The sequence below is a fragment of the Lytechinus variegatus genome, chromosome 17 (genome assembly GCF_018143015.1).
Source record: "Lytechinus variegatus isolate NC3 chromosome 17, Lvar_3.0, whole genome shotgun sequence".
NCBI classification, from domain to species: Eukaryota; Metazoa; Echinodermata; class Echinoidea; order Temnopleuroida; family Toxopneustidae; genus Lytechinus; species Lytechinus variegatus.
In genome coordinates, this window is record NC_054756.1 from 27,167,975 (window position 1) to 27,195,794 (window position 27,820).

The 27,820-nt window shown below is 36.4% G+C and overlaps 1 protein-coding gene across 3 annotated transcripts in view; it reads right to left on the reverse strand.

Annotated features, from left to right (window-relative positions):
- Positions 1 to 9,907: 9,907 nt before the first annotated feature.
- Positions 9,908 to 27,820, reverse strand: part of LOC121430701 (WASH complex subunit 5-like) — a 78,735-nt gene continuing 60,822 nt past the window's right edge. For all 3 annotated transcript variants that reach the window (XM_041628056.1, XM_041628057.1, XM_041628055.1), the window contains 5 exons: positions 19,335 to 19,464; positions 17,228 to 17,324; positions 15,112 to 15,271; positions 12,352 to 12,439; positions 9,908 to 11,339 (listed from right to left, as the gene is read on the reverse strand). In XM_041628056.1, the coding sequence (XP_041483990.1) occupies positions 11,280 to 11,339; positions 12,352 to 12,439; positions 15,112 to 15,271; positions 17,228 to 17,324; positions 19,335 to 19,464 (535 nt within the window). In that variant the 3' untranslated portion in view covers positions 9,908 to 11,279. The remainder of the gene's footprint in view (positions 11,340 to 12,351; positions 12,440 to 15,111; positions 15,272 to 17,227; positions 17,325 to 19,334; positions 19,465 to 27,820) is intronic.

Below are 27,820 nucleotides of genomic sequence, written 5' to 3' on the forward strand. Positions count from 1 at the left end.
AACCACTTTACAATGTGAATAAATATTTCCTTCCTATAAAATGTATTATTGAATGAATATTTTTGCACATGATGAAACAAATCATTTAAAAATTTACAATAGAATATTCTACGAGTTTTGTCTTTCAGAAAGGCACTTTTTTTTTCAAAACTGCTCCTTTTGACCCACTGGTGACAATGGATGCCTGATATAGGATTTGACAATGGGTGCGTTTATTCGACACTTTTTAACCCTAGAATCATGATTAGATCACGATTGCGTTTAGTCGAAAGTGGAAATAAACGTCTTTCAAATCACAAACATGACACACGGAAAAAGGGGCGTTTTGAAAGACGTTTCTGTAGAATCACAAACGAAAAAGGTTGTATGAACGATATCATGATTCAAATCATGATTCTGGGTTGAGGTCACATATAAACGCAGCCAATATCATGTAGAGACTCATCAGAGATGAATAGGCAATGCAGGAAAACAAGTGCTCCCTAGGGAATGGATAGTGTTCAAAGAAAAGGGTGGTTTGAAATTGTTTTATAATTGGGTAATAATAATCACAACTTGAATGGATATGAAAAAAAAAATGTCTACGGATTTCCCAGTTCCGAAGGCAAGTATTCCACAGGGAGTGAGTAGTGTACAGAACTTGATGGGGGAAGTGAAAAAATTGTGAATGGCTTTCCCAGTGCAGCAAGCAAATGTTCAACAGGGAGTGGATAGTGTACAATGCAAAGGGTGGTTTGGAAACAGTAACATAACAGGTACCAATGTGTACAAACCTTGATGGGATGTGACACAATTGTGTATGGATTTCCCAGTTCAGCAAGCAAATGTTCCACAGGGAGTGGATAATGTACAATGCAAAGGGTGGTTTGGAAACAGTAACATACCGGGGTACCAATGTGTACAAACCTTGATGGGATGTGACACAATTGTGTATGGATTTCCCAGTTCAGCAAGCAAATGTTCAACAGGGAGTGGATAATGTACAATGCAAAGGGTGGTTTGGAAACAGTAACATACCGGGGTACCAATGTGTACAAACCTTGATGGGATGTGACACAATTGTGTATGGCTTTCCCAGTTCAGCAAGCAAATGTTCAACAGGGAGTGGATAATGTACAATGCAAAGGGTGGTTTGGAAACAGTAACATACCGGGGTACCAATGTGTACAAACCTTGATGGGATGTGACACAATTGTGTATGGATTTCCCAGTTCAGCAAGCAAATGTTGAACAGGGAGTGGATAATGTACAATGTAAAAGGTGGTTTGGAAACAGTAACATAACAGGTACCAATGTGTACAAAACTTGATGGGATGTGACACAATTGTGTATGGCTTTCCCAGTTCAGCAAGCAAATGTTCCACAGGGAGTGGATAGGGATACTTCAAAGGGTAGGCTGAAACTTAATGGGATATGACAAATTTGTGTAAATGGGTTTGCCAGAGGTCAATAGACAATTCAGCAAACAAATGCTCCCCAAGGAGTGGAAAGAGTGGTTGAAACTGAATCAGAACTGGGTGTCTTATGTATATACACCTTCCGTAATAGTCACTGCAGGTTGGGAGTATATCCATGGTAAGAGATAAAAAGACAAATAGTCAACAAAATTAACCTTTTCAGGGACGTGACAAAGATTTTTTATCAAGTGGTCAATATGTACATGTACAGTAACACACACGCAGCTATACATTTAGGGGAATACCAAGGAGTTGTGAAATAACTATTGTGAGATTAAAGGGGCTTTAAAGCCTGCTGTAGTTTTGGTGTCCCCCCCAAAAAAAGGTGCATGTCACTCAAAATACTACATTATATTAACGCATGTACCCTAAAAGAGTTGTGGTGTGTAAGATCTAAACTAAAAATATGTTTTATTTGATAATAATAATAGGCATTTGCATAGTGCCATCTATCTAGAAACAATCTATTCCGAGGCACATTGTTATTACTATTATTACCCCGGCTTTAGCTCGAGCTGCCATTCAGCGCTCGTGCAATCAAGGAATTAATCCTGCTGGGTACCCATTCACCTCACCTGGGTCGAGTGCAGCACAGCGTGGATAAATTTCTTGCTGAAGGAAAACATGCCATGGCCAGGTTTCATACCCACGACCCTGTTTGAAAGTTGAGAGTTAGAACCACTATACTATGACACGATAAATTACTGCAACCATTTTCCCTCAGATTTTAATTCAATCAGATGCCCTGTAAAAATCTGCATAATTTTATCTTGCTTGCATACAAAACATTTTCACAAACATAGAATGAGCTGAAAATTTCAGCATATATTTGTTTTCAGTAGACTTTTAATTATATCCAATCACTGAATATATGAAAAGTATGTGATGAAATGGCTATTTTGATAAAAAAATAAAAACAATACTGGGAGAGGGCACTAGATTTAAATTTCAAACTTTATGGCTGGCAAAAATGCCAAATTTATGTCAAAATGGGTAAAACATGCATTCCATGACTTCTACACTTTTGTAATGTTCGATGATACTCGGGTAAAGTTCACATTACTGTCATTAAAGCTACATGTAGAAACTGGCTTACATTTCATGTTGTAGCCACTTCAGGTGAAAAACTATCATGATCTTTCTCATTATTCATTCAAGATGATTATATAATATCAAAGAGCTCCACTGAAAAGGGTTGTCAATCATATATGGGTGATTCCACAGGGTTGGGGCAATTTTTGTGACATACCACAACTACAAATCCATATGTTTTTTCAAACCCCAGGCAAATGTATTCCAATAATGGCATGAGCCAAAGAATGGTGTCCCATCCAGTATTATTTCTCAAAGACCATGGCATATATTGCAATTTGACTCATGAAAATTTCTTGCCCATGTAAAAACAATATGATGTCCACGTCACGGTGGTAGATTTTTGTATGCCTGTTGCTACAAATTCATAAAAGAGGAAGTGGATAGTGTATAATTTTTTATTGATGGCTCAAAAGTTTACCACATCTAAATTGATCTTCATGGTTAACTGCGAAGGTGGATACCTCCATTACATGGACATTGCATGCAAACTTTGCCCCAACCCCATGGAATGACCCATATATGCAATCATATTCAAAGTACATGTGTACATGTACATGTATTCAGACACCCCCAACAAACGACAACTGCTAACATTTTCGGGATGAACATGTTTAAGAAGTCCCATGTATGCATGTACATGTATTTATGTGTGCAGTGCAACTGAATGTGCATACTTCAGTAAATTCTTTTGAAAATTTGTCTATTCCAAAAGCTGATAAACTACTCTCCTAAAAATCAACATGTCAATAATCTAAATTTCCTATCTCTTTAAGACCATTCTTCATCAATCCAATCTTATGATCAAGGAACAAATATTTATCCATACACACTATTATGCAGAAAGTGCCTTGCATACATGTAGAAATTGGCAGGGATCCAACCTACATGTGAATCCCCTAAAAATAAAAATGAATTGAATCAACTTGAAATGAACTTCATAAATGGTAGGCAATTTATTTCTTTGTGTAAAGAAATACATAGCATCTTCCAGGTTTAGGCTGACTGAAAAAGGCCATTGCTTTTTTTGAATAGCATCACTTTGGCAAATAGCCAAGTGAAAAAATCCCCTGCATGGAAGACAGAATCTCACTCCAAAACTGATGCAACATTTCTGATGCAACAGAGGTTCCAAAATCTTTTTCATAGTGTTCAGATATTGTTTGAAAATCACACCACTTTTGTTGATAAATATGCATTACAGGCTGCAGTCTTGAAATAGTCCAATTTGCAAGGATTACAAAATATCATGACATATTTCCCCAAAGGCTCGTTGCCATGCAAAAAATTATGATTTTTGAAGGAAAAAAAATTCACGGGCTACTTTTCACAACTTATTACATTATTGATGTACATTACATATAAACCAACATTATTGACGTACATTACATATAAACCTTTTCCATTAACATGCTCAAAGTCGCTAATATGACAAAAAGAAACTTCTGCTCTCTGGGTGCTTACAACCAATATAAACGGGATATTATTGCGGAAACAGACCAATTAAGCTTTTATGGAACATATTGAACAATGTTGTGAATCTGTCAACAAGTGACAACATCACTTTGTTCGACATCATGCTTACGTAATAATATGAAGTTGTTTAAAAAAAGCACCCACCAACTTTTTAAAAGAATTCGCTTTATAGTCCACAGATAGAATTTTGTCACTTTGCGACAAGAAGAAACTTGCTTGCCTCACAATAATGTGATTGATAATCGAATATCATCTAATATGACAGACTTACTGAAGCGTAGAGACCGTTAGATATTTTTCCAACTGCACTTCTCTGAGAAAATTTCAAATATTCAAATCTTGGATATATAGCGCCCTCTCTCGGTGATGCTTGTTTTAAATTAAAAAAATTGGCATTCAAGCACTTATCTTATAAATTTAGTGATTAGATATCCAAAAGTTACAGACAAAGAACATATCTTGAAAGTTTCAGCCCATTCCATGATTTGGAATAGGATTTAATGGAAAAACAAAAACACGCAGATATTTTAATTTGATCGGGTGACCCGATCAAGTTAAATTTCCATGTAAAATCGCAAAATTTATCCTGTAAAACACATTTTTATTTCATATCCTCCACATCATAACTGTTGTAGGGCATATCCATTCATATTAGCTAGCAATGAATTGGAATAGTGACAGGTGCATTTTGGTGGATTTACCAAAACTATACACAAGCTTTAAGTGGCAATTTTAGATCCATAACTAGGACCAGACTAGGAGGGATGAAACCACACGGAAAAGTGGATGTAATCCAAGCGGTAATTTACCTACATGTAATATGAGATGCCCCACTGAATGGTTACAATATGGGTCATGTGACAGGATCAAGTTCTATGATAAATCCTAAATAAACCATCTCCAAATATGGACTGAAAGTTCTTCCTGGTAATAAACGATTCAGTTGATCTATGCCACATGACAATGAATAATTTCTACTGTATAGACAGTTAGAGCCAGAAGTTTACATACACCTAGGAAATCAAAGAAAAGTTGACACTAGCCAAACATCGAAAAATTTAACGTATCTTATAAAATATTTGTGCTATCATTACGATTTTGATATCAAACAAATGACTATGTCATGCCCCTTTATCACATTGTTTTGTCATCAGGGGCTGAAAAATATCTAGGTCCCATTCCCCCCCCCCAAAAAAAAAATTTCATATTTGTGCTAGTTACTTCTCAACGTAAACATTTCAGATTACACTTTTTTGTTCAATGGTAAAATATTCCAAGTTCATTGAACTAAATCACCTTTTACCCTAATCTTGTGACCTAAAACTCATCAGTGATACTTGATTACCCTTATGTCCAAATTTAATGAACTACATGTAGATCCAAATTCTTTCAAGGCATAGCATTTTTTTTCTTATTGAGAAAAAGAACAAAGAAAGCCACTCCAAGGCATACATGTAGCATTTTCTTCTTATCAAAGAAAAAGAAGAAATCCGCTCCAAAGCTTCGCATATTTTTCGTTATGCCGTTATGATTGCATTGATCTGCTACAATGAGCCCCAATTTTGGTGAAGAGCGGCCGCAGAACTCACCCGGCGCTAGCTGCATCATGCTCACATGACCGTTCCATAGGGATGCATACGTGCTCACATGCTGGCGATCCGTTTCAAGGATCCCCGTTTTCACAAACATTTGTAGTTCTGAAGCCCGTTCCGAGGACCCTCCTATTTACAATAAGCCCGCTCCAAGGCCCCCGTTTGTAGTCTCGCCCGCGGCACACCCCACCATTTTTTGGTCGAGCGCCCCCCCCCCCTGGGTCTGAAATCTAATACTTTTTGTTTCATTCCATGATAGCACAAAGAATTTATGGATTGATTGAAAACATCAAAAACATTGACATTTTGGGAGAGCTTAGACATTTGACAGGATCATTCAAATATGAGGTTTCGTAGAAAAGCGAACAAAAATAAAATAATAAAATAAAAATAACAAAAATATGAAATTCAAGAATTCATTCATTGATTCGGGCCTTCCTGGAAACGTGAATGAAAACATGCAAATCTGTAAATGTAGTTTGTTTTGGGGACAAATGAACAAAGAATTGAATTGATGGATATTCAATCTATTGAATTTTGAACTTTGGATTACATGCACTTCCATGGAGCAAAAATTCTACAGAAAACTCTTTCATCTTTGTCTCTCAAATTCCACAGATTTCACGTAGAGAGGGAGAGAGAGAGAGAGAGGGAGAGTGAGAGAGAGAAAAGAAGGGTTTTCCCAGTCACATGCAGGTATTGCAACACAACATGAACATTTACCCACTAGTCAATAATACCACTGTATGTTTCTTCCAAACTTTTGTTGGAACGCTTCCAAGGAGTGGAGAAAATGCATACAATGGGATGACCTGGTAATAATAAATCAGTAAAGTGCTTTGAGATGTTGTTTCATATATTCTTTTGAATTGTGTTTTTCATTTACATCCACAAAAAAAACAACGCGTCCACTGTTATTTCACAGTTAGCCAAGTACATTGTGTAACATGCTATATACATGTACATGTATGTATTCAAAGTAATTTATAATGCAACAAATACCTTCATAAAGTTTTCATTGGTGTGCTACATGTATTCCAGTCACCTGATCTATTCAATTTCTTCATCCTGCTAGTAATGTAAGGCAAGCTTACGTAATATCTTGCTTTGAAATCTGCTTATCATAACGAAAGAAATGAAAGGTCATTTGACCAAATTGTCCATGAAGTAACTACAAAGGAGGAAATTAGTCATGTGGTAGGCCCTACTGTATCAAGGAAACCCAACTTCATCATAGTCATCACAGCAAGAAATAGATCCACAATGTGCTGCACTCAACCCAGGTGAGGTAAATGGGTACCTGGCAGGAATTTATTCCTTGAAACGCAGCGCGTGTAACAGCTGCACTGCTAAAGCCAGGGTAATTATGCTGCATATACTGTACAGCGCTTAGAGACTTCTGACAAAGTAAGTGTTAGGCGCTATATAAGCAAGTATAATTATTATTATTACAGTCGATCGAAAAAATCTGCAAAAAACAAAGATGTATTATTACATAACATGATTTGATTTCAACTAGGACCATGCATTACTACATGTACATGAAAACAACCTGTGTCCAATCATTGCATGCAAAAGAGCAGATGGTTTTCTCCCATTGTGCACATGGAATAATGGGAGGCATTTTGCGAATGTGATACAGTATGTTTTCTCATGCAGAAACTGTGACAATAAAGGAATTAGGCTATAGAAAACAGAATAACATATATTGAAAAATAGTTTGGAAGCAGGTTGAATAGCAAATTTCACAAGGTACAGTTTAGAATACAAAAAACTACACTTATAAAGGGATGGTTATGGGATAAATGTTATACACAGTTTATCATGCTTATTAAAGTCGACTTTCAGTAAGTCCAATATTTCCCCAAAAGAAAATCAATTTTAAGGACCAAATTATGTGTCGTATCTTCTAAATGGAACGGAAAGTAAAGCTGATAATAAGCGGTTCGAACAGGATCAATCGTAACTCTTAGTAAGACGGGGCCTAGGACATTATGATAGCATAGTGCAGAGGGGATCATTTAAAGTACATGTACATGTGTAGACAGAGATGGATGCCTTTCATTATATAATTTAGAAACACTCATGGTAGAACTAATCAGAATACGGGCTGTATAGCAAACTTCAATCATGTCAAGCGTGCTCGCATCGCAAGCCTAAAAATTTTGAAATTCTTAGGGCAAATTTACATTTATTCTGTAGAGCACATTTACATATTATAGCGCACAAGCTCAATGCCCCCCCCAATCTCAAAGGTCAATGAGGGAGACATTGAAGCCAGTGAAAAGGGCAAAGGTCAGTGAAGAGGGCATCCAGGGTCAGGGTGGATGTCAATAGTTCATCCTTAAGAAAAATTTAATACCACCCTTAAAATTCTCATTAGTACATGTACGTACATGGTCAATAGTCTGTGCTGTTGCATTCTGAGCAGGGGAATCCCCACTATAAAATCATCATGCATCTCTTCAAAGCGGCCTTCCTGCATTCACCTTTGTGTTGTCTAAGACACCGTTCTCACTACCTTACTAAAACTACATGTACTGTAGTTTACTGGAAACTAGTTTAATGTGTAATGAGAATGGTTGAAGTGATCTTCCAAAACAGTTCTGGACCCCTATGAAAAAACAGCATTTGCTGATAGGGTGTTCCATCCCACGTTCATAAAACCAACTTACAATGCAGTTTTCAAGATCGCTTTGCTTCGTTAAACTGGTTTTAGCGTAAGCGAGGACACAACCCTTCTTCTAGAAGCAATCTTCACACATTTTAAGCGTGCTACTCTACACACTATGTGTAGAATGCCTTACGATGCGGTTTCAAATTTCGCGCGAAACGTGTCACCAAACTGAGAGTATTCCTATAGCAACAAGATCGCTTTACGTGAAGAAACTTTGAAAACCACTTTTGGGTGATCAAATGGGAACGCTAGCAAAGTGATCTTTCAAACTGGTTTCCTGAACTGGTTTCTGGTATAAGTTTTAGAAAGCGTAATGAGAATGGGGTCTATGATAATGTGTGCGGATTTGTAATGAAATACCGTACCTCTTGCAGGATTCTCAAGTGCTAAAAGCATCTCAGACTGTTGACATGCTACCACATTTTAATATTCCAAATTATTGAATCATTCAAAATCTCTGAACTGAACATAATAAACTCATTGACAGATCTTCCTCTTTTTTTTTCTGAAGTGTATACTAGAGCATACAGACATACATGTACATGTAATTACTGTATGTGATATATAAATTATGAGGCATAATATCTGTTTACTGATTATTTATCATATAAACAATAAAATCACCCGACTTTTATAAAAAAACTTCTCTGTCAAATAAACACAATCACATCACTCCTGTTCTTAAAGACCTCCATTGGTTGCCCATAAAGTCTCTTTATACACCACTGTCAACCTATACGCACACTGCGATCATCCCAATCAAGTCTCTTACATATTCCACTATCTAAAAAATCAAGGGGCGGTCGAGCCTTTGCTCATGCCGGACTAGCCCGGTGGAATTCACTATATCATAGGAGCTGAAGAACTCAAACTCTGCAACATCCCTTTAAGGCAACCTAAAATTGCATTTGTTCATCAGCAGGTACTAGGTTTGAAGACAGACATTTTTCCTCATTTGTAATGTGCCTTTTTGTACTCCTTTACGTTCTCTTTACTTTTTTTAGTTTTGCTCTTTCTATTATATGTCTTGAGCATTTACTCAAAATGGAAAAGATGCTATATAAATCCTATATTTTAGTATTATTTTTAAGTACATGTATCTATTATTCAAATTGACATCAATTTTACCGTGTGTTGCCTACCACCAAGCAGGATGTAATTTCATGGATAAATGACAAACAAGGCAAAATTACAAAACTCTAATCTTAAACGAAAGTCACATTTTTCAATCTGTGAAAATGATGACTGAAGTTCCTGCTGAAGTTTGCAAATATCATGGAACTTTGTCTTAACCACTTGACTGCGTAGCACGTAATATTACATGCTTGAACTTATCTTCTGTTTGAGGCCTCAGCACTGCGCTGTTAATACCCCTACGATGAAAACAGCGCATGTATATCAAATTTCAGACTATGGTCATCGGATGGCGCTATTCTACAAAAGTTATCGAAAGTTTTGCAGTCACTTTTCCATAGTGACAGTGTACAGCGCTCGTTCAAAATGGCAACTCGCAGTGGAGAAGTGAATCGGAAGGATTTTGAGGAAAGTTTAAACGATAGGAGTGATAAATTTAGTGAAAGATCTGTGTCAGAAGGGGAGGATGATATTTTTTAAATGGATATTGGAAATAGTGATGAGGAAAGTGATGTGATTATTTACAATTCTCCTCCCAAGTTGCTGTCGGTTGTAGTCCCAAATAGATCTAACTTGTTAGTCCCATTCAGTAGCACAGGGGGGTCAGTGCCCAATACAGCCTATAGCAGTCAAGTGGTTAAACAATAAAGGGCATGCATGTACATTTGCAAGATGTAACACAAATATTTACTATTGGGTCTCTCAGATCTGGATAAATCCCCTATCTGGATTGGAGCTCGTCCCAACATGTCTGGATAAGAGAGGTTGGACTGTACATACATCACTCATTTATTCATTTACTTTCAAAATTATTTTTTTTTTCCCCCGGCTTTTACCTTTGTCTGGTATTCATGCAATCCTCCTGAAACTGACGATGTGAACGTGTCCATTGGGAATTTCCAATACACCATTCAATACTGTTTCTGTTTGCACCTGAAGTTTAGGTGCAATGAAACTTTAGAAGTGTGAACATGCCCGCAATATCTTGATCCTCCTCATTTGTTGGTGTAGTGAAACATTCAAGAATGTGAACAGGTCGCTGAACTGCTAAATCTGTTCTCTCCTCGAGTTCCGTGATTGCAGAGAAATTGGCAGGAGTGTGAATATATCCAAGGGGCTTTTCCTATTATATTCAATGCTATCCTCTCTGTTTGCTGTCGGGGTGCTTGCAATTGAATTTTTAGAAATTTGAACATGTCCATCATCACTCGATCTTCCTTGTATTAAATTGGTTTGGCGAAATGTTAAATGTGAAAAGAGCCAGTGGAATGATTAATTTGTTCTCTCCTCCATTGTAATCATTGGAGACAAACTGGGATGAATGTGAACAGGTAAATATCCACCATTCAATGCGACAATATCCTTTCTGCTTGTGAAGTTGCATTGAAACTTATAGAAGTGCGTGAACACACCCACCATGTCTACATGTTCCTCACATTCATTTGGATTAGCAAAACGTGTGAAACATGTGAACAAAGCCAACAAACTGCATAATCTCTTCTCTCCTGCTGTTCCAACGATTTTAGAGAAACTATGCTAAGTGTGAACATGTCCAGTTGGGTTTTTTCCAATCCATTTCAATGGTACTATTTCGATTTGTACCTCCAGTTTGTTTTGGTGCAACATTGGAAGTCTTAAATATGTGAACATGCCCGCCACCTCTCGCTCCTTGCATTTGTTTGGTTTAGTGAAACATTACAAAATGTGAACAGGCCCAATGAAAAACTTAATCCAGTTCAATGATTGCAGAGTAAGTGGCATGAATGTAAACGGGTCCCTTGGGATTTCCAATCCACTTCAATGCTATTATCTCTGGCCCAAGTCAAGTTTGTTTTGTCACCTACACTCTTTCTACTGTGCATTGCTCTTGAATTCATCAAAGATGTAGGCGGGAATGTGAGACTCGATTGTCTGAAATCAAAACAAAGGGTTAATACTTTGTAATAAGGATAAAAACCAGTTTAAAGGTCAAGTTCACCTCAGAAAAATGTTGATTTGAATCAATAGAGCAAAAGCAAACAGCAAACATAATGCTGAAAATTCCATCAAAATTGGATGTAAAATAAGAAAGTTATGACATTTCAAGATTTCGCTTATTTTTAACAAAGTAGTTATATGAACGAGCCAGTTACATTCAAATGAGAGAGTCGATGATGTCACCCACTCACTATTTCTTTTTTTTTATTGTTTGAATTGCAATATTTCAATTTTTACGAATTTGACGATTAGGACCTCCTTGCCTGAAGCACAAAATGTTAAAATAATGGAATTCAACGTGTTCAGGGAGGAATGAAACTTCATTTCACGACAATGACGAGAAAATCAAAATATTTCATATTTCATATAATAAAATACGAAAGAAATAGTGAGTGAGTGATGTCATCAGTTCCTCATTTGCATACCGACCGAGATGTGCATATAACTGTTTTGTGAAATGAAGCGGAACTTTAAAAAGCCATAACTTTCTTATTTTACATCCGATTTTGATGAAATTTTCAATGTTATGCTTGTTGAATTTTTTTCTTTTTATTCAAATCAAGTTTTTGTTGGGGTGGACTTGTCCTTTAAAGAAATAATCTTGGTCATAATACACATTTAAGAGCTCTAATTTGACTCTATTTCTATTGACAAAATTTCACTTTTTACATTTTATTCTGGCCAATGAATTGATGGATCAGAACTCAGAAGTTTGAATTTTGGAAAGAGATTAATATTTCTTACAGGCTCATGACCAATTTAGGTTCCATTTTTTCTGCATGCCAAATTTCTTTTTGATGGGAAACTAATAAACCTTTATTGCTTGCCGGAAATTATTTGACCGGAAAAAGCCCGATATCGGTGACCTATGCCTGATGAAAATTGTTGACCCCCCATCCTTTGGTAAACCCTGGATCATGCCAGTCAATATTCTACAAATACTCACCTGTCGTGGGAGAGCAGCATAGTGTACAAAGTCATCAAGAAAGGCAAGAATACAGACTGCTTCCTGTGGAAGCTCAGATGCTCGTCCACTGAAAAAAAGAAAAAGGTAATGATATGAAAAAACGTTGATAACATTTTTCTTCTTCCTCCTCCTCCTCCTCCTCCTCCTCCTCCTCATCATCATCATCATCATCATCATAATCATCATCATCATCATCATCATCATCATCATCATCATCATCATCATCATCATCATCACCATCACCATCATCATCATCATCATCATCATCATCATCATCATCATCATCATCATCATCATCATCATCATCATCATCATCATCATCATAATTATTACTACTACAGTGCACTGCACTTTTCCCAATAGGCCTAAAGTACGGACAATTTGAATGGAATTATATAATCTTATAACTACAAACTCCGAAAAAGATGGGTTTGTAATGCTTTTCCGAAAATTGCTAGTGATGGAGACTGTCTTTAATATTATAAGTGGCCAATCATTCCAGTATTCTGAAGCTGACACAGTTAAAATTCTATAGACAGCTAATGTACGACAGAGAGGGTCACTGGACATTCAAGTTCTCTAGTTGGTGTAAACAGAGTCAAACAACTCAAATACTCTGGAGCCTGATTCAGTGTTACATGTATACAGACATACAAGGGTAGTTTGAACATTATTCTTTGACCACAGAATGACCACTTAAAGACCAAAAAATTGGCAAGGTCAATTGGTGGCATCTTAAACAGCTGCTGCACAGGGTAGGTAGTATAAATACTATAAATTCTTATTTTTTATGGTTATGATGACTGCAAATAGTTTATTTACAGAGGAGGGAATGAAAATGACATGTATGACAAATTATTGTAAATGTATCTAGACCAGCCACCCCAAATCCACCAATAAGTCGCCTTAGAAGTTTTCTCTGTAATAGCCAAAACAGTAAATTGGTCTTCAAAATGCCAAAATTTAAAAATAAGCTTATCTCAAGAAGTATTTCTTATTCTTTATACTTTTTCAATTTAAAATTTCATGTTGTTAAGTTGATTAGAATACACGCTACAAGAGTTTCTTTGACAAGTTTTTGTGGGCTGCTTGGAAGTTTCATTGAAATTACTGTTTTCTCCTTATCTTCTGTCTCCTACACTCAATGATTTGAATGAGTTATTGTTGATCCATTTTGACAAATAATATATCATTTTAAAGCTAAGGATGTGCTTTCACAAACTACACATTAAACCTATGGCATTGAATGGAATTAACACACATAACACACAGGACAGGGCACTGCTTACATATGACATCACAGATTAATTTCTTAAAAAAAATAAAATCATAACTCTTGTTATTCTTTGATAGCTCTTCACCATATCCCCACCATGCTGTTTCCTTTGGTTTTCTACTTCTGCTAAAACCAACTTTGGGTCAGGATAAACTTCCCCTTTAAACCACGTCAGGCCTCAGAACACAAACTTCATGATAGCTACTTCCAATAAAGATTTGTGATGAGATAATTTTCAATGAGAGTTCTGATAAGAGGTGCAAAGTTGTTCATCTTCGCAACTTTTAGGTTACATGTACATGTAGTTGTCAAAATTTGCATTTCGTGAGCAACACCAGGGGGTGTCTCACAAAGATTTAAGTATGACTTAGAGTCGCACTTAAATACCGAGTTGCGTACAGTATGAAAGGCTTGACCGCATTGGTCAGACCGTGTCATGAGGAAGCGCACTACTGCGTATCTATCATTAAGATCGCGTGTTGCAGATCATGTATGCGTTGGCATTTAAGTAAGACTTAAGTCATACTTAAATCTTTGTGAAATACCCCCTAGAGGCTTTATTAAACTGGATCAAAGAGATGTAAGACTAAACTGATCTGAGAATTGTAGAACTAAACTGATCAAGAAGGTGTAAAACTAACCTAAACCCTAATACTTCTACAATATTTTGAATATTTTGAACAATATTTTGAACAATATTTTCAACCTTGTTGCTACATATTTTAATGTTTTTTTTAAATTTCTTATGCACTTCTCTGTTTTTATGCTATTTTCATTCATTTTTCTAAAAAAAATTCATCAGTCTCATTCTTTTGGCCATAAATTGCAATAAATGAGATGACCGTTGTTGCTTAAATTAGAAATAATCATACATCCATGAATTTTAGCTGAAAACACATTTTGAAAGCAAAAAGTCAGCGAGCGGCGAGGTAAAACAAATTTCATGCGGCAGCTTTAACGCGAAACTTGTCGAGGGGGAGTATAGGGCTTATTCAAGAGGCCTATGACCAAGCTGATCCAAAATGTAAAAAAAAACCCAAACAATTTGAGCCACCAGGGCCCGTTTCATAAAGGACTTCCAACTGTTGTAACTCTGCCATTATGGCAACTACCACGGTAACCTTGATTCTGATTGGCTGCTGAGCCCTGTTACCATGGTAGATGCCATAATGGCAAAGTTACATCAGTTGTAAGTCCTTTATGAAACAGGCCCCAGGTCTAAGACCTAAATCTGGTGTTAGGACCAAGTTGGTCAAACATGTCTACGAACAACCTGTGCCAACAGACTAGGACCAAGTTGGCTCAACATGTTTAAGAACAATCCGAGTCTACAGGTCTCACACGTAACTGATCCAAGAATTCTAGGACCAAGTTGGTCCAACATGTCTAAGAACAACTTGAGTCACCAGATCAAAGACCTAACTGATCCAAGAAGTCTGGGACCAAATTGGTCCAACACTTACCCAGCAGCAGTGGACTCTACAAGAGACCTGACGTACTGTCCAAGAAGTGCCAGGAACTGATCAGTGTTCTCCGTGTGGAACTGCTTGAGGAGAGTGAGGGTTCCTACGATGAAGGGAGGTCCGTCGATGGGATCCTTGGGAAGCTTGCCAATAATGCTCCCTGAAGAACAAGACATTGGGAGGTATTTATCATAATCATCTTTTACCAAACTATTTCACATTTTTTGTTTTTCTTTATACATAATTGGATGTGCTCAACAGCATATCAATAAACAATTTTTCTAACACCAGATTTCCTTTGTCTTGGGATAAAATGTCATATTCCAAAATCTCACAATAGGCATATTATATTTATTCACTTACATGTATTATAGAATGGATGAGAAAATCCCTGCAATCTGATTGGTTGAGAGCTATGCAAGAATTTTTACTGGGCTGCATGTACGATATCCCGATAATCAAAACGATATCCACTGTAAACAAGCTATCGCCTGAAAAGGTCATTGTGATGTCATCGCGCATGTACTCTAACGCTTGTTTACGTCAAAATTTTGAATTTTCGATCAAGGCAGAATGAATCAAATAAAGGATGCAAAATGATCTGTAAGTACAAATACGGTACCATAATTGTCTTAGGGATTAAAACTGCCCGCATACTCGTTAGTTGAGAAGTCCAGACATACGATCGAGCGTTAGATCTACTGCCCTGGGCTGGCTGTGCACAGCCAAATCTCCACTGCAGGCCAGGCAACCACAGGCGCTGGCCCCTCGGCGCGGCCCGGGCATACACACACAGCTATTGGAGGTCGGAGACTGCCTCGAGATCTAGTCAATGCAAAGCTGTATCTGGCATTTTGGTATAATAATGCCTTTGTGCCAACATATTATCCAGTTAAGCCCATATTTATGTTGTCCAGGGTAATCAAATTGTCTGCATTACATTTTGGAATTTTCATGCATCTGGTAAATAAATCATGCGTCCGGTAAATTTTTTCATGTGTCTGGTAAATTTAATTTACAGACGCATGAAAATATCATGCATCTGGTAAATCATTAATTTTTGTGGTTTCTTCAATAAATTTTTTCCATTCTATATAACAGATGATGCATGGGCTTCTTTCGTGGGTCAGTGGAACTGTGTGCATGCGGTAACTTTGGCAATATGGTCTAATCCCAATCGGCTGCACCGCGTGGGTTAAACATGCCAAAGTTACCTTGGGCACACAGTTCCTACTGACCCACTCTAACCCATGCATCATTTGTATACTGATTATCCGAGTTAAAATTTAAGCAATTTTTGTATTATTATCAACTTGTGAATACATTGTAATCAGCCCTGCTGCTAAGATGGATTTGAGTTTTTTTTTAAATAGATAAATCTATCTGTCTGTCCACCCACCCATCCATCCATCTACATGTATCTACATGTATCTACATCTATCTTTAGAATCATTACATGTTAGATGATTCAGGTTCCTTACTCATGACAATAAAATTTGAGCCGTCTTTTTCTCATCAATACAGATTTGTCGAGTTAAATTCAACAATAGTACGTATCAGGAGCACTAAATTAACTTTTTTTGACGTCTTGTCAGTGATTTTAAATGACAAATTTGCCCTTAGCCAATCAGATGCAAGGATTCTAGTAGCTTTTAACAGTTGTTCATTTAAAGTCACAATCAAGACGCTTCATGAAGTATCAGCAAATCTTGAAATTTTCTTTCGACTTGTGTTGAAGCGGAAGAGCCTTGGTGTAGTGGTCCTGACCCTTGCCTTGTAATCAGAGGGTCATCTGTTCAAATCCTACCACAGCCTAGCATTGTAGCTTGTCCAGCCCTGATTGGCTGGAATATTCCCCAGGGAGATGAGGATGTGCATAAATTGTGTCCGTTAACGACTGATTGAATCCGATGAATGGGGAAATAACAAATCGGTAAGCGCTTAGATGCGTACAATGTAGGTCTTAAACGCATTCTAAAAAAACATATTGTTATAATTCATAGTTGATTATTTCCAAGCCATGTAACTGGGAAAATAAATACAATTAAAGGTTGCCAATTTGAGGATCAAGGTATTTTAAGCCTTAGAAATACCACGTCTCTAGGGGTACACTTACCGACTGTCTTGACATACTGCAGCTTAGGAAGCTGGGCCACGACGAAGAGGAAGGTGAATAGAGAGAAGTATGGTAGCCTCTTGGTGGTAATATAAATCTAATATTTAGAAGAAAAAAAACGGAAATTAGAAAGTCATTGAGCACATCAATAGAAGCTTTTTTAATCTAAGGTGAAGTATTAGATTTTTAAAACCTAATCCGGGAGATGGGGTGGTTTCACAAAGAGTTAAGTGTGACTACGAGTCATACTTAAATTCCCATTTACGTGCAGTATAAAAGTAATTACTGAATCGCTTAATCATACTAAGTGGACACATACTACTCTGTATTAAAGGTATTGTTTAACTTTGTGAGTGATTTAAAAAATTCTCAAACCAAGATAAAACATGTGTACAAGTGCATGTATTAGAACTAATAAACCCTGAAAACAACCATTATTGAGAATGAAAAGCTAATACAAGGCAAACCCCGATTTTGTAAATAGGTGTCTTATAGACGCCTAAATAGTATACATAAGTGTATGGGATGAAATTAAGATGGTGTTTCCGGTCACTTTATATTTCGATTTTTGAAGCACTAAATAATTATTTTCGAATGCAGTTTTTTCTGGGCTTCATTTTTGTAACATATCACAGACACAGGTCACAAGTGTGACCTTCTAGCTCAGATTTCTTAAAAGTCAAACCAATGTTAACCAATCACTTTAATCAATAAAATTGCGCTTTGCAAATTGTGTGTGCATCAACATTTATTAAAGCATGACTCCAAGTCAATAAGCAAGACTCTAAGGCCCGAATTCACAAAGATGGTTTTGAAAACCCATGGTTGAGTCCATGGTTTATGCAGATTTCCTGTATGAATAACGCTTAATTTACCGCGTATCGGGCGCGTGCATGAAAAATGTCAAATCCTGATGCGCGCTTTTGTCACAGCGCGCCAAACTGACGCCTGTTGCCGTGGTTATCAACGCTATTTTATTCATGAGTCCACTCTTCAAACAGTGGACTCATGAACAAAATAGCGTATCTAACCATGGTAACAGGCGTCAATTTGGCGCACTGTGACAAAACGCGCAACAGCACTGGACATGTTTTATACACGTGCCCGATATGCGCTAAATTAAGTGGGTTTTCAAAACCACCTTTGTGAATTTGGGCCAATGTCATACTAACCTGTTGGTGAAACCAACCCCCCCCTCTTCATGGAACTGCCCACCATATTGGATGGGGCTCATTAGATGGAGAGTGGAGATGAGAATGTAATATTGTGAGTGTGTTGTGGCCTTTTGGTTCTGACTTTTGCCTTTCAAACAGAGGGTTGTGGGTTAGAATTCTAGCCGTGGCACGTTTTCCTTCAGCATGAAATTCATCCACATTGTGCTGCACTCAACCCAGGTGTGGTGAATGGGTACCGGGCAGGATTAATTCCTTGAATGCATTGAGCGCTAAAAGGCAGCTCGAGCTAAAGGCAGGGTTATAGTAATAATAGTAACAATGCGCCTCAGAATAGATTGTTTCTAGATAGATGGCACTATACAAATTCCTATTATTATTATTACTATTGTAGGGAAACAGTTTGGTATAATGAGTGGGAACTAAAGCGTAATAGATGATTACTTGGGGTAAGGATGGTTAGGGTTATAAATAGGGGTGCAGGAAAAATGAGAGAAATCTAAAGGACGTGGCCAGGATAAGCAGGATAATAACCCTTTCACAAACCCATCCTCCAATTATCCACCTAACAGTAATGCGGATAATTCAAGAAAAATTGCATTCACAAACTCAGAAAATTATCCGCACTATTTTTTTACGAGCGCCTGACCTTAAAAAGGCGGATAATTGTCATGGCAACTGCACACGCCCCCTCCGATGGGGTTGTGTTGGAAAAGGGTGACCTTTTGTGACCTCACCATGGCAATTATCCGCATTACTTTGGAAATGCGTTCACAAAGCCGAAATCTGGTCCCGATGCTGCTATTATGCGGATAATTGCAGCATCGAAATAATGCGGATAACTCTGGTCCGCTCCGATTTTACAACCAAATCATGTGGATATTATCTGCATAATTGGGTTTGTGAAAGGGGTATAAGAGAAGGACAGGCCTTACCTTGCCGAGGGGGTTACTGATTCCAGCACATTCCAAGTAGGATGAAAGCTCATACATTAAGGGGTTATCTTCTTTGGGGTATGGAAGTTTGGGGTCCTGGTAATGGGCCTCTACATCTGCCATTAGACTCCTAAAAAGTTTTGAAACAAAAAAAATGAAAGGTGACGATTACAAAAAATGATAATTATGAATTTTTATAATAGTAGACCGGCCAAAACGATTTTTTATACTTTGGACGGCAAAATTTGTTAATGCTTGCTAATGCTTGGCATCCCAGCTAAAAGTTTTGCAAAAATACCCAGGAATAGCGTACGGGCGGATGCCAAGCGCAATTTTGCGTGAAAGTGTCATTTTTAGCGTAAAATCTGAAAGACTGTTGAAAATCACGCATTTTGATATTTTGACAGATTATCATCATATCTTTGATATGGAAGTATTTTTATTCAGAATTTCAAATTATAAATCTACTAAATATGCATTTCAAATTTGAATATTACACACACACATATGGCACAGGGAAACATAAAACCGCGATTTCCTCGAAATAAAAGTTTGTGAAAACTATCAATAGTTTGAAGTTTTTTTACGCAACATAAATTCTTCGATTTAAATGCGTTTATCCATCGAATGTATAGTAAATGTCCTAGTGCCACAAATATTAAAAGAATTTTCAAGTAAGATGGTAGATATCTCATTTTATGTTCTCCGAAAGGAGACAATGTGCATTTTACCAGGTGCGCATTTTGAAAGAAAAATTGAAAATACCGTACATTATGTACATAATTACATGTATAAGTACATACCTAAGCGAGTTTTTATTTACATGTATAAGTCGATAATAAAGCGAGTTTTTAATTGAATAGCACAATTTGTCGATTCCTTGCATCCCAGCTAAAAGTCTTGCGGAAATACTGTGTAATAGCGTACGGGCAGATGCCAAGTGCACTTTTGCGTGAAAGTATCATTTTTAGCGTAAAATCTGAAAGACTGTCGAAAATCACGCTTTTCGATATTTTGACGGATTATCATCATATTTTTGATTATCTTTGATATGGAATTGTTTTTATTCAGAGTTTCAAATTATAAGTCTACTAAATATGCATTTCAAATTTGAATATTACACACACATATATGGCAATATGAAATATAAAATCGTGATTTACTCAAAATAAAGGTTTGTAAAAATTATTAATGGTATAATGTTTGTGTTCCGCATCTCAATTTCGTCAAGATTTAGTGCTAACCGAATAAATACTTAATAATTGTTGTCATGTCACATATAGTGAAAACAAATAGTGAAATAAGATGCAAGATATGCAAAATATAACAATGCACATTATTCTATCAGATGCGCATTTCTGATAAAAAAATAAACAGCGCACAATATTACATCGATATTGCACATATCTTATATCAGTGCGATACTCGTCATGATATTATATAGGATTATGTTTGCTTTTGTAGAGTTCGATCTTCTTGCTATTTCCACGAATGAATTGGTGCTGAACTTAAATCTACCTGTGGCGATATTAAAAAATAGGTCTGATATTCAATTTGCCGTTACCATGGTAGCATTAATTTTACAGGAATGCGTAAAAAACTTCAAACTATTGATAGTTTTCACAAACTTTTATTTCGAGGAAATCGCGGTTTTATGTTTCCCTGTGCCATATGTGTGTGTGTAATATTCAAATTTGAAATGCATATTTAGTAGATTTATAAATTTTTGAAATTCTGAATAAAAATAATTCCATATCAAAGATAATCAAAGATATGATGATAATCCGTCAAAATATCAAAATGCGTGATTTTCGACAGTCTTTCAGATTTTACGCTAAAAATGACACTTTCACGCAAAATTGCGCTTGGCATCCGCCTTTTGAGGTTTGGCCGGTCTACTATAACACTGATTATGAAGTTAATCCTCAGTTAAGTTACACATACACTCTAAGCATTTGTTGTAAACTCAATCAACATGTTTTAAAAGCATCCCCAGGTCTTAAATTTTGTCATTTTTAGGGCAAGGCCAGTTTGACCTTGAAATACCATTCATTTTTTTGGGCATCAAGGCCACTACAACGGGCACCAAGGCAAAAAAGTCTTTTAAAAAAGGGCATTGAAGGCCAATTTTTCGGTATCCTTTTTTTAGATGTCAAATGTACATGTACTTACTCTTGTACAGGGTACTACATAACTTTTGGAAACACTTGACCAATCAGGCAAGTGAATTTCTAAATAGTTGGAAAATATATAAATTTCACTTGGCCCCCCAAAAAATCTTTCAAAACAAGATTTTACAGCTTCAAAAGAAAGGTGTGATGTTCAATATAATTCACAAATATCATAATTCAATTGAATATTGGATTGCTGTCTGGTGATTCAAACTTTTCAAGCCATGGAATGTTTTTCTTCAGCAAGAAGTTGATCCACAATTTGCTGCACTCAACCCAGGTGAGGTACATGTAAATGACTACCAGCAGGGAGCTGTCCCTCAAAAAGCTGTGAGCACTGGAATTAGTAGCCTGATTTTAATTGCCGGGGTAATATAGGAGCACCCTGGCCACCTAATATGGTGAAATGTGCACAAATACAAAACACAATGTTGCAGCAAATATCAACAGAATTTTCGTGGCTGGACAAAAACAACAACTTTCTTTGAATTGGTGTAGGATTTTGAAATGATTCTAAAGAGGATATTGAAAGCCTACAAGACCTTCAATTTCTAAAACTACAAATTTCATGCATCATCGTTAAAGAACAAAAACTTCTTGCATTGTGAAAAAAAAATGGAAAGGTTCATTTCCTGGTTTGGAGATAATTTTATTTCATGAAGTGGGGCTACATTATAGAAATTGGGATAAGCAACATGAATCGCTCAATCACTTAAAGGTAAATGCTAGTTTTGGTAACGATATCAAAATGAGTTCGTACAGAATCCAATGAAATGACCACCAAAGTGTCTGTTTGTATAGAATAAAACATATGTGCCAAAGGATTCTGGAAGAAATTGTGTAATTGCTGAGAAATCAGCAAATAAGCACAGGATTCGGGTAGAGTGTCGGGCCCGACATTCAAAGCAATAATTATACACTGTCCCACGTGCGCTTATCTGTGTTGGGGATCTTCGGTGTGAACATTTTTCAGCGTAGATTTCAAGATTTCACAAAGTTCAGTTTATGTAACTGTACCAGATCTAGATCCTCTATGATATTCTGACAATTAAGCCTGGTTTTACAGACTTTCTCATGAAATCAGTGTTTACTGCAACTACTGGTATTTCTCTTTAATTCTTGGGGAAATACATGTAGATGACATTGGAAGGCTTCACAGCATATTTCACTTGTAAATCAAAACTAGAAGTTTTTAAGTTATCAGGACCTGTGACCACATCCTAAATCATATTCATTGTTTCCTCCAAACAAGGATAAAAAAAAAAAAAAAAACATAACCAACTATTGTGGTCTCAATTCTCAAACCCCAAACCCATGAAAGACCTTCAAGACAAATAACAGTTTTGGTAACAAACAAATGAGTTCGAACAGAATCAAATAAAATGAACAACCACGTGTTTGTATACAAATGAAAAATATGTGCCAAACGGCTCTGGAAAAAAAATGCATAATGGCTGAGATATGAGCAGAATAAGCACGGAATTTCATCAAACGTCGGCATTGTTCCAAGCAATAATTATACACTATCCCACATGGGCTTTTCTGTGTTAGTGATCATCAGACTTATCGGTTTTGAGCTAAGATTTCATGACTTCACAAAGATAAGATTACATTAATGTACCAGATTTAGATATATAACAGTATGGTAACAATTAGCCTTGATTTTAAAAGACTTTCTCATGAAATAATTGTTTGCTGCGACTACTTTATTTTACATGTACCTTTACAGTCGACTGTACAACATGTGGTAGAGCCAAGAAAGTCAGACGTACATAATGTCAACACATAAACATGGACAAGGCGGAAAATGAAAAAGATAAAAAATCGGGACAAAGGGTTAACACTTGTTTACTTCCCTAAAATAGGCAAATTAGGCAAGTCGGTTACAGACATTGTATTCATTTTAATATTTGATATAGATTCATTCATCTACGATCGCAAGACCAGAGGTCAAGATGAAACACCACATAAATATTTGAAACTTATGGCCTTCAAGTCCAAAGGTTTTCCAGTTGGCTAAAAAAAATGAAATGAGAGTTGTGGTTGTTAAAGTCAAGTGTGATGTGTACAAATAAGGGATATCAAAACACTTGATTACTTTATGGTCACTTAAAGGTCAAGTCCACTCCGGAAGAATGTTGCTTTGAATAAATAAAGAAAAATCAAATAAGCCTAACGCTGAAAATTTCATCAAAATTTGATGTAACATGAGAAAGTAATGACATTGTAAAGTTTCACTTATTTTTCACAAAACAGTTATATGCACAACTCAGTAACATGCAAATTAGACAGTTGATGATGTCCCTCGCTCACTATTTCTTTTGTTTTTTACTGTTTGAATTATATGTACATTATTTCATTTTCACAGATTTGAAAATAAGGGCCTCCTTGACTGAACCATACACATGTATTATTAAACAATACTAATTCCATATGTTCAGGAAAGAATAAATCGTTCTTTCACTTGAAAATAAGAAAATTAGAATATTTAAGTTTTATATGATAAAATACAAAAGAAATAGTAAGTGGATGATGTCATCAGTCTCCTAATTTGCATGCCGACCAAGATGTGCATATCACTATCTTTTTTTAAATTAAGCAAAACTTTTAATGGCTCAAGTTTCTTTGAATATTTTACATCCAATTTGATTAAATTTTTAGTGTTAATGCTTGTTGGATTTTTCTCTTTTTATTCAAATTAACTTTTTGTTGGGGTTGACTTGTCCTTTAAATTCCAAGGTGGGTGCTTTAAAGAACCCATCATCACTCTGGTCAAATCATGATAAAAGAATGTACCCTTCTGCGTATTAATCAATAAGATTGTGGGTTACATGTGTACATCACATGTACTTCGGCATTTCAACTTGTCTCTTAGGGGGTGTTGCAAGAAAATATTTGCGATCAATTGCAAATATTCTTTTGCAATTTTACAACTGATAGATCAACGTTAGCTGTAGCAAATGAGATTAAACTCCTTGTTCCAAGGAGCACATTAGAAATCAATCGCTAATTTGCAATTAACTGTAAGATATATGATTGATTTAGGGACCAAAAATAGACTTGCAATTGATCGCAAGTTTCTTGCAACACCCAGTCACTCTTTACTCTTTGTGAAACACCCATGGACTTCTTGGCCCAAAGTCACAAAGGTGGTTTTGAAAACCCACGGTTGAGTCCATGGTTTATGCAGATTTCTTGCATAAATTACTCTTATTTCATCGCGTACATGGAAAACATGTCCAATTCTGATGCACGCTTTTGTAACAGTGCCCCAAATTGACGACTGTTGCCGTGGTAATCCACGCTATTTTATTCATGAGTCCACTGTTTTGAATTAATGAGTCCACTCTTTCAAACAATACGCTCATGAATGAAATAGAATATCTAACCATGGTAGCAAGCATCAATTTGGCCCGCTGTGACAAAAGTGCACATCAGCATTGGACATTTTTTATACACGCGCCTGATACACGTAAAAAAAGGCATAAATTATACAGGAAATCTACATAATCCATGGATTCAACCGTGGGTTTTCAAAACCACCTTTTGTGAATTTGGGCCCTTGTGGAAGTGTAAGATTGCAGAAGGGTGTTTAGTTGGATTTTAGTGTAAGATTTAGGTGTTCATAAGTCACCTTCGACCTTGTGGAAGTGTAAGATTGCAGAAGGGTGTTTAGTTGGATTTTAGTGTAAGATTTAGGTGTTCATAAGTCACCTTCGACCACAACGACCAAGACAGGAAATCCTGTAAACAATCAAAACTTGTGGCCTGAAAAACCCCCAATGGTCTTCAAGTTGACGACAAAGATTTTAAAGGAATTGTAAACTTTGGAATTACAAATGTATGCGGGAAGTATGTTGCTTTGAATAAATAGAGAAATATATGTATCAAACAAGCCTAATGCTTAAAATTTCATCGAATTTGGATGTAACATGAGAAAGTTATGACATTGTAAAGTTTCACTTAGTTTTCACAAAACAGCTATATGCACAACTCAGTGACATGCAAATTAGACAGTTGATGATGTCCCTCGCTCACTATTTCTTTTGTTTTTTACTGTTTGAATTATATGTACATTATTTCATTTTCACAGATTTGAAAATAAGGGCCTCCTTGACTGAACCATACACATGTATTATTAAACAATACTAATTCCATATGTTCAGGAAAGAATAAATCGTTCTTTCACTTGAAAATAAGAAAATTAGAATATTTAAGTTTTATATGATAAAATACAAAAGAAATAGTAAGTGGATGATGTCATCAGTCTCCTAATTTGCATGCCGACCAAGATGTGCATATCACTATTTTTTTTTAAATTAAGCAAAACTTTTAATGGCTCAACTTTCTTTGAATATTTTACATCCAATTTGATTAAATTTTTAGTGTTAATGCTTGTTGGATTTTTCTCTTTTTATTCAAATTAACTTTTTGTTGGGGTTGACTAGTCCTTTAAATTCCAAGGTGGGTGCTTTAAAGAACCCATCATCACTCTGGTCAAATCATGATAAAAGAATGTACCCTTCTGCGTATTAATCAATAAGATTGTGGGTTACATGTGTACATCACATGTACTTCGGCATTTCAACTTGTCTCTTAGGGGGTGTTGCAAGAAAATATTTGCGATCAATTGCAAATATTCTTTTGCAATTTTACAACTGATAGATCAACGTTAGCTGTAGCAAATGAGATTAAACTCCTTGTTCCAAGGAGCACATTAGAAATCAATCGCTAATTTGCAATTAACTGTAAGACATATGATTGATTTAGGGACCAAAAATAGACTTGCAATTGATCGCAAGTTTCTTGCAACACCCAGTCACTCTTTACTCTTTGTGAAACACCCATGGACTTCTTGGCCCAAAGTCACAAAGGTGGTTTTGAAAACCCACGGTTGAGTCCATGGTTTATGCAGATTTCTTGCATAAATTACTCTTATTTCATCGCGTACATGGAAAACATGTCCAATTCTGATGCACGCTTTTGTAACAGTGCCCCAAATTGACGACTGTTGCCGTGGTAATCCACGCTATTTTATTCATGAGTCCACTGTTTTGAATTAATGAGTCCACTCTTTCAAACAATACGCTCATGAATGAAATAGAATATCTAACCATGGTAGCAAGCATCAATTTGGCCCGCTGTGACAAAAGTGCACATCAGCATTGGACATTTTTTATACACGCGCCTGATACACGTAAAAAAAGGCATAAATTATACAGGAAATCTACATAATCCATGGATTCAACCGTGGGTTTTCAAAACCACCTTTTGTGAATTTGGGCCCTTGTGGAAGTGTAAGATTGCAGAAGGGTGTTTAGTTGGATTTTAGTGTAAGATTTAGGTGTTCATAAGTCACCTTCGACCACAACGACCAAGACAGGAAATCCTGTAAACAATCAAAACTTGTGGCCTGAAAAACCCCCAATGGTCTTCAAGTTGACGACAAAGATTTTAAAGGAATTGTAAACTTTGGAATTACAAATGTATGCGGGAAGTATGTTGCTTTGAATAAATAGAGAAATATATGTATCAAACAAGCCTAATGCTTAAAATTTCATCGAATTTGGATGTAACATGAGAAAGTTATGACATTGTAAAGTTTCACTTAGTTTTCACAAAACAGCTATATGCACAACCCAGTGACATGCAAATTAGACAGTTGATGATGTCCCTCGCTCACTATTTCTTTTGTTTTTTACTGTTTGAATTATATGTACATTATTTCATTTTCACAGATTTGAAAATAAGGGCCTCCTTGACTGAACCATACACATGTATTATTAAACAAAACTAATTCCATGTTTAGGGAGGAATAAATCACTCTTTCACTTGAAAATAAGAAAATAAGAATATTTAAGTAAATTGTAAACTTAATAAAAAAAAAAAAATTATAACTGCGAATCTTTCGGGGAGAAGGGATCACAAAAGATTTTTAAGCTAACTGCTGAGATAAAGAGGACTACAGTAAAGAGCATCCATGTGGATAGGAGGCTAGGGAATTCCATAACATTTGCTATGCTGCAAATTTAAATGGATGACAACAGTAACTAATAACCGGATTAAACACTCCACCCTATCCTATACCTAACCGCCACGCAAAGACTAGCATATACATGTACACAACCTGCTGTTTGAGAGAGCTTCAGTACACAAGGCATGAGTAGGCTGCACATTCAGACCCTTAACTCGAGTGAAGGGTTTGCCCAGCAGACTAACCTAACACTAACATAAAACCCTACATGTATTTTCTTACAAGAAAATTTTACCTGAAATATACGTTAATCCCAACCGCATCCTACATGTAATCATGTG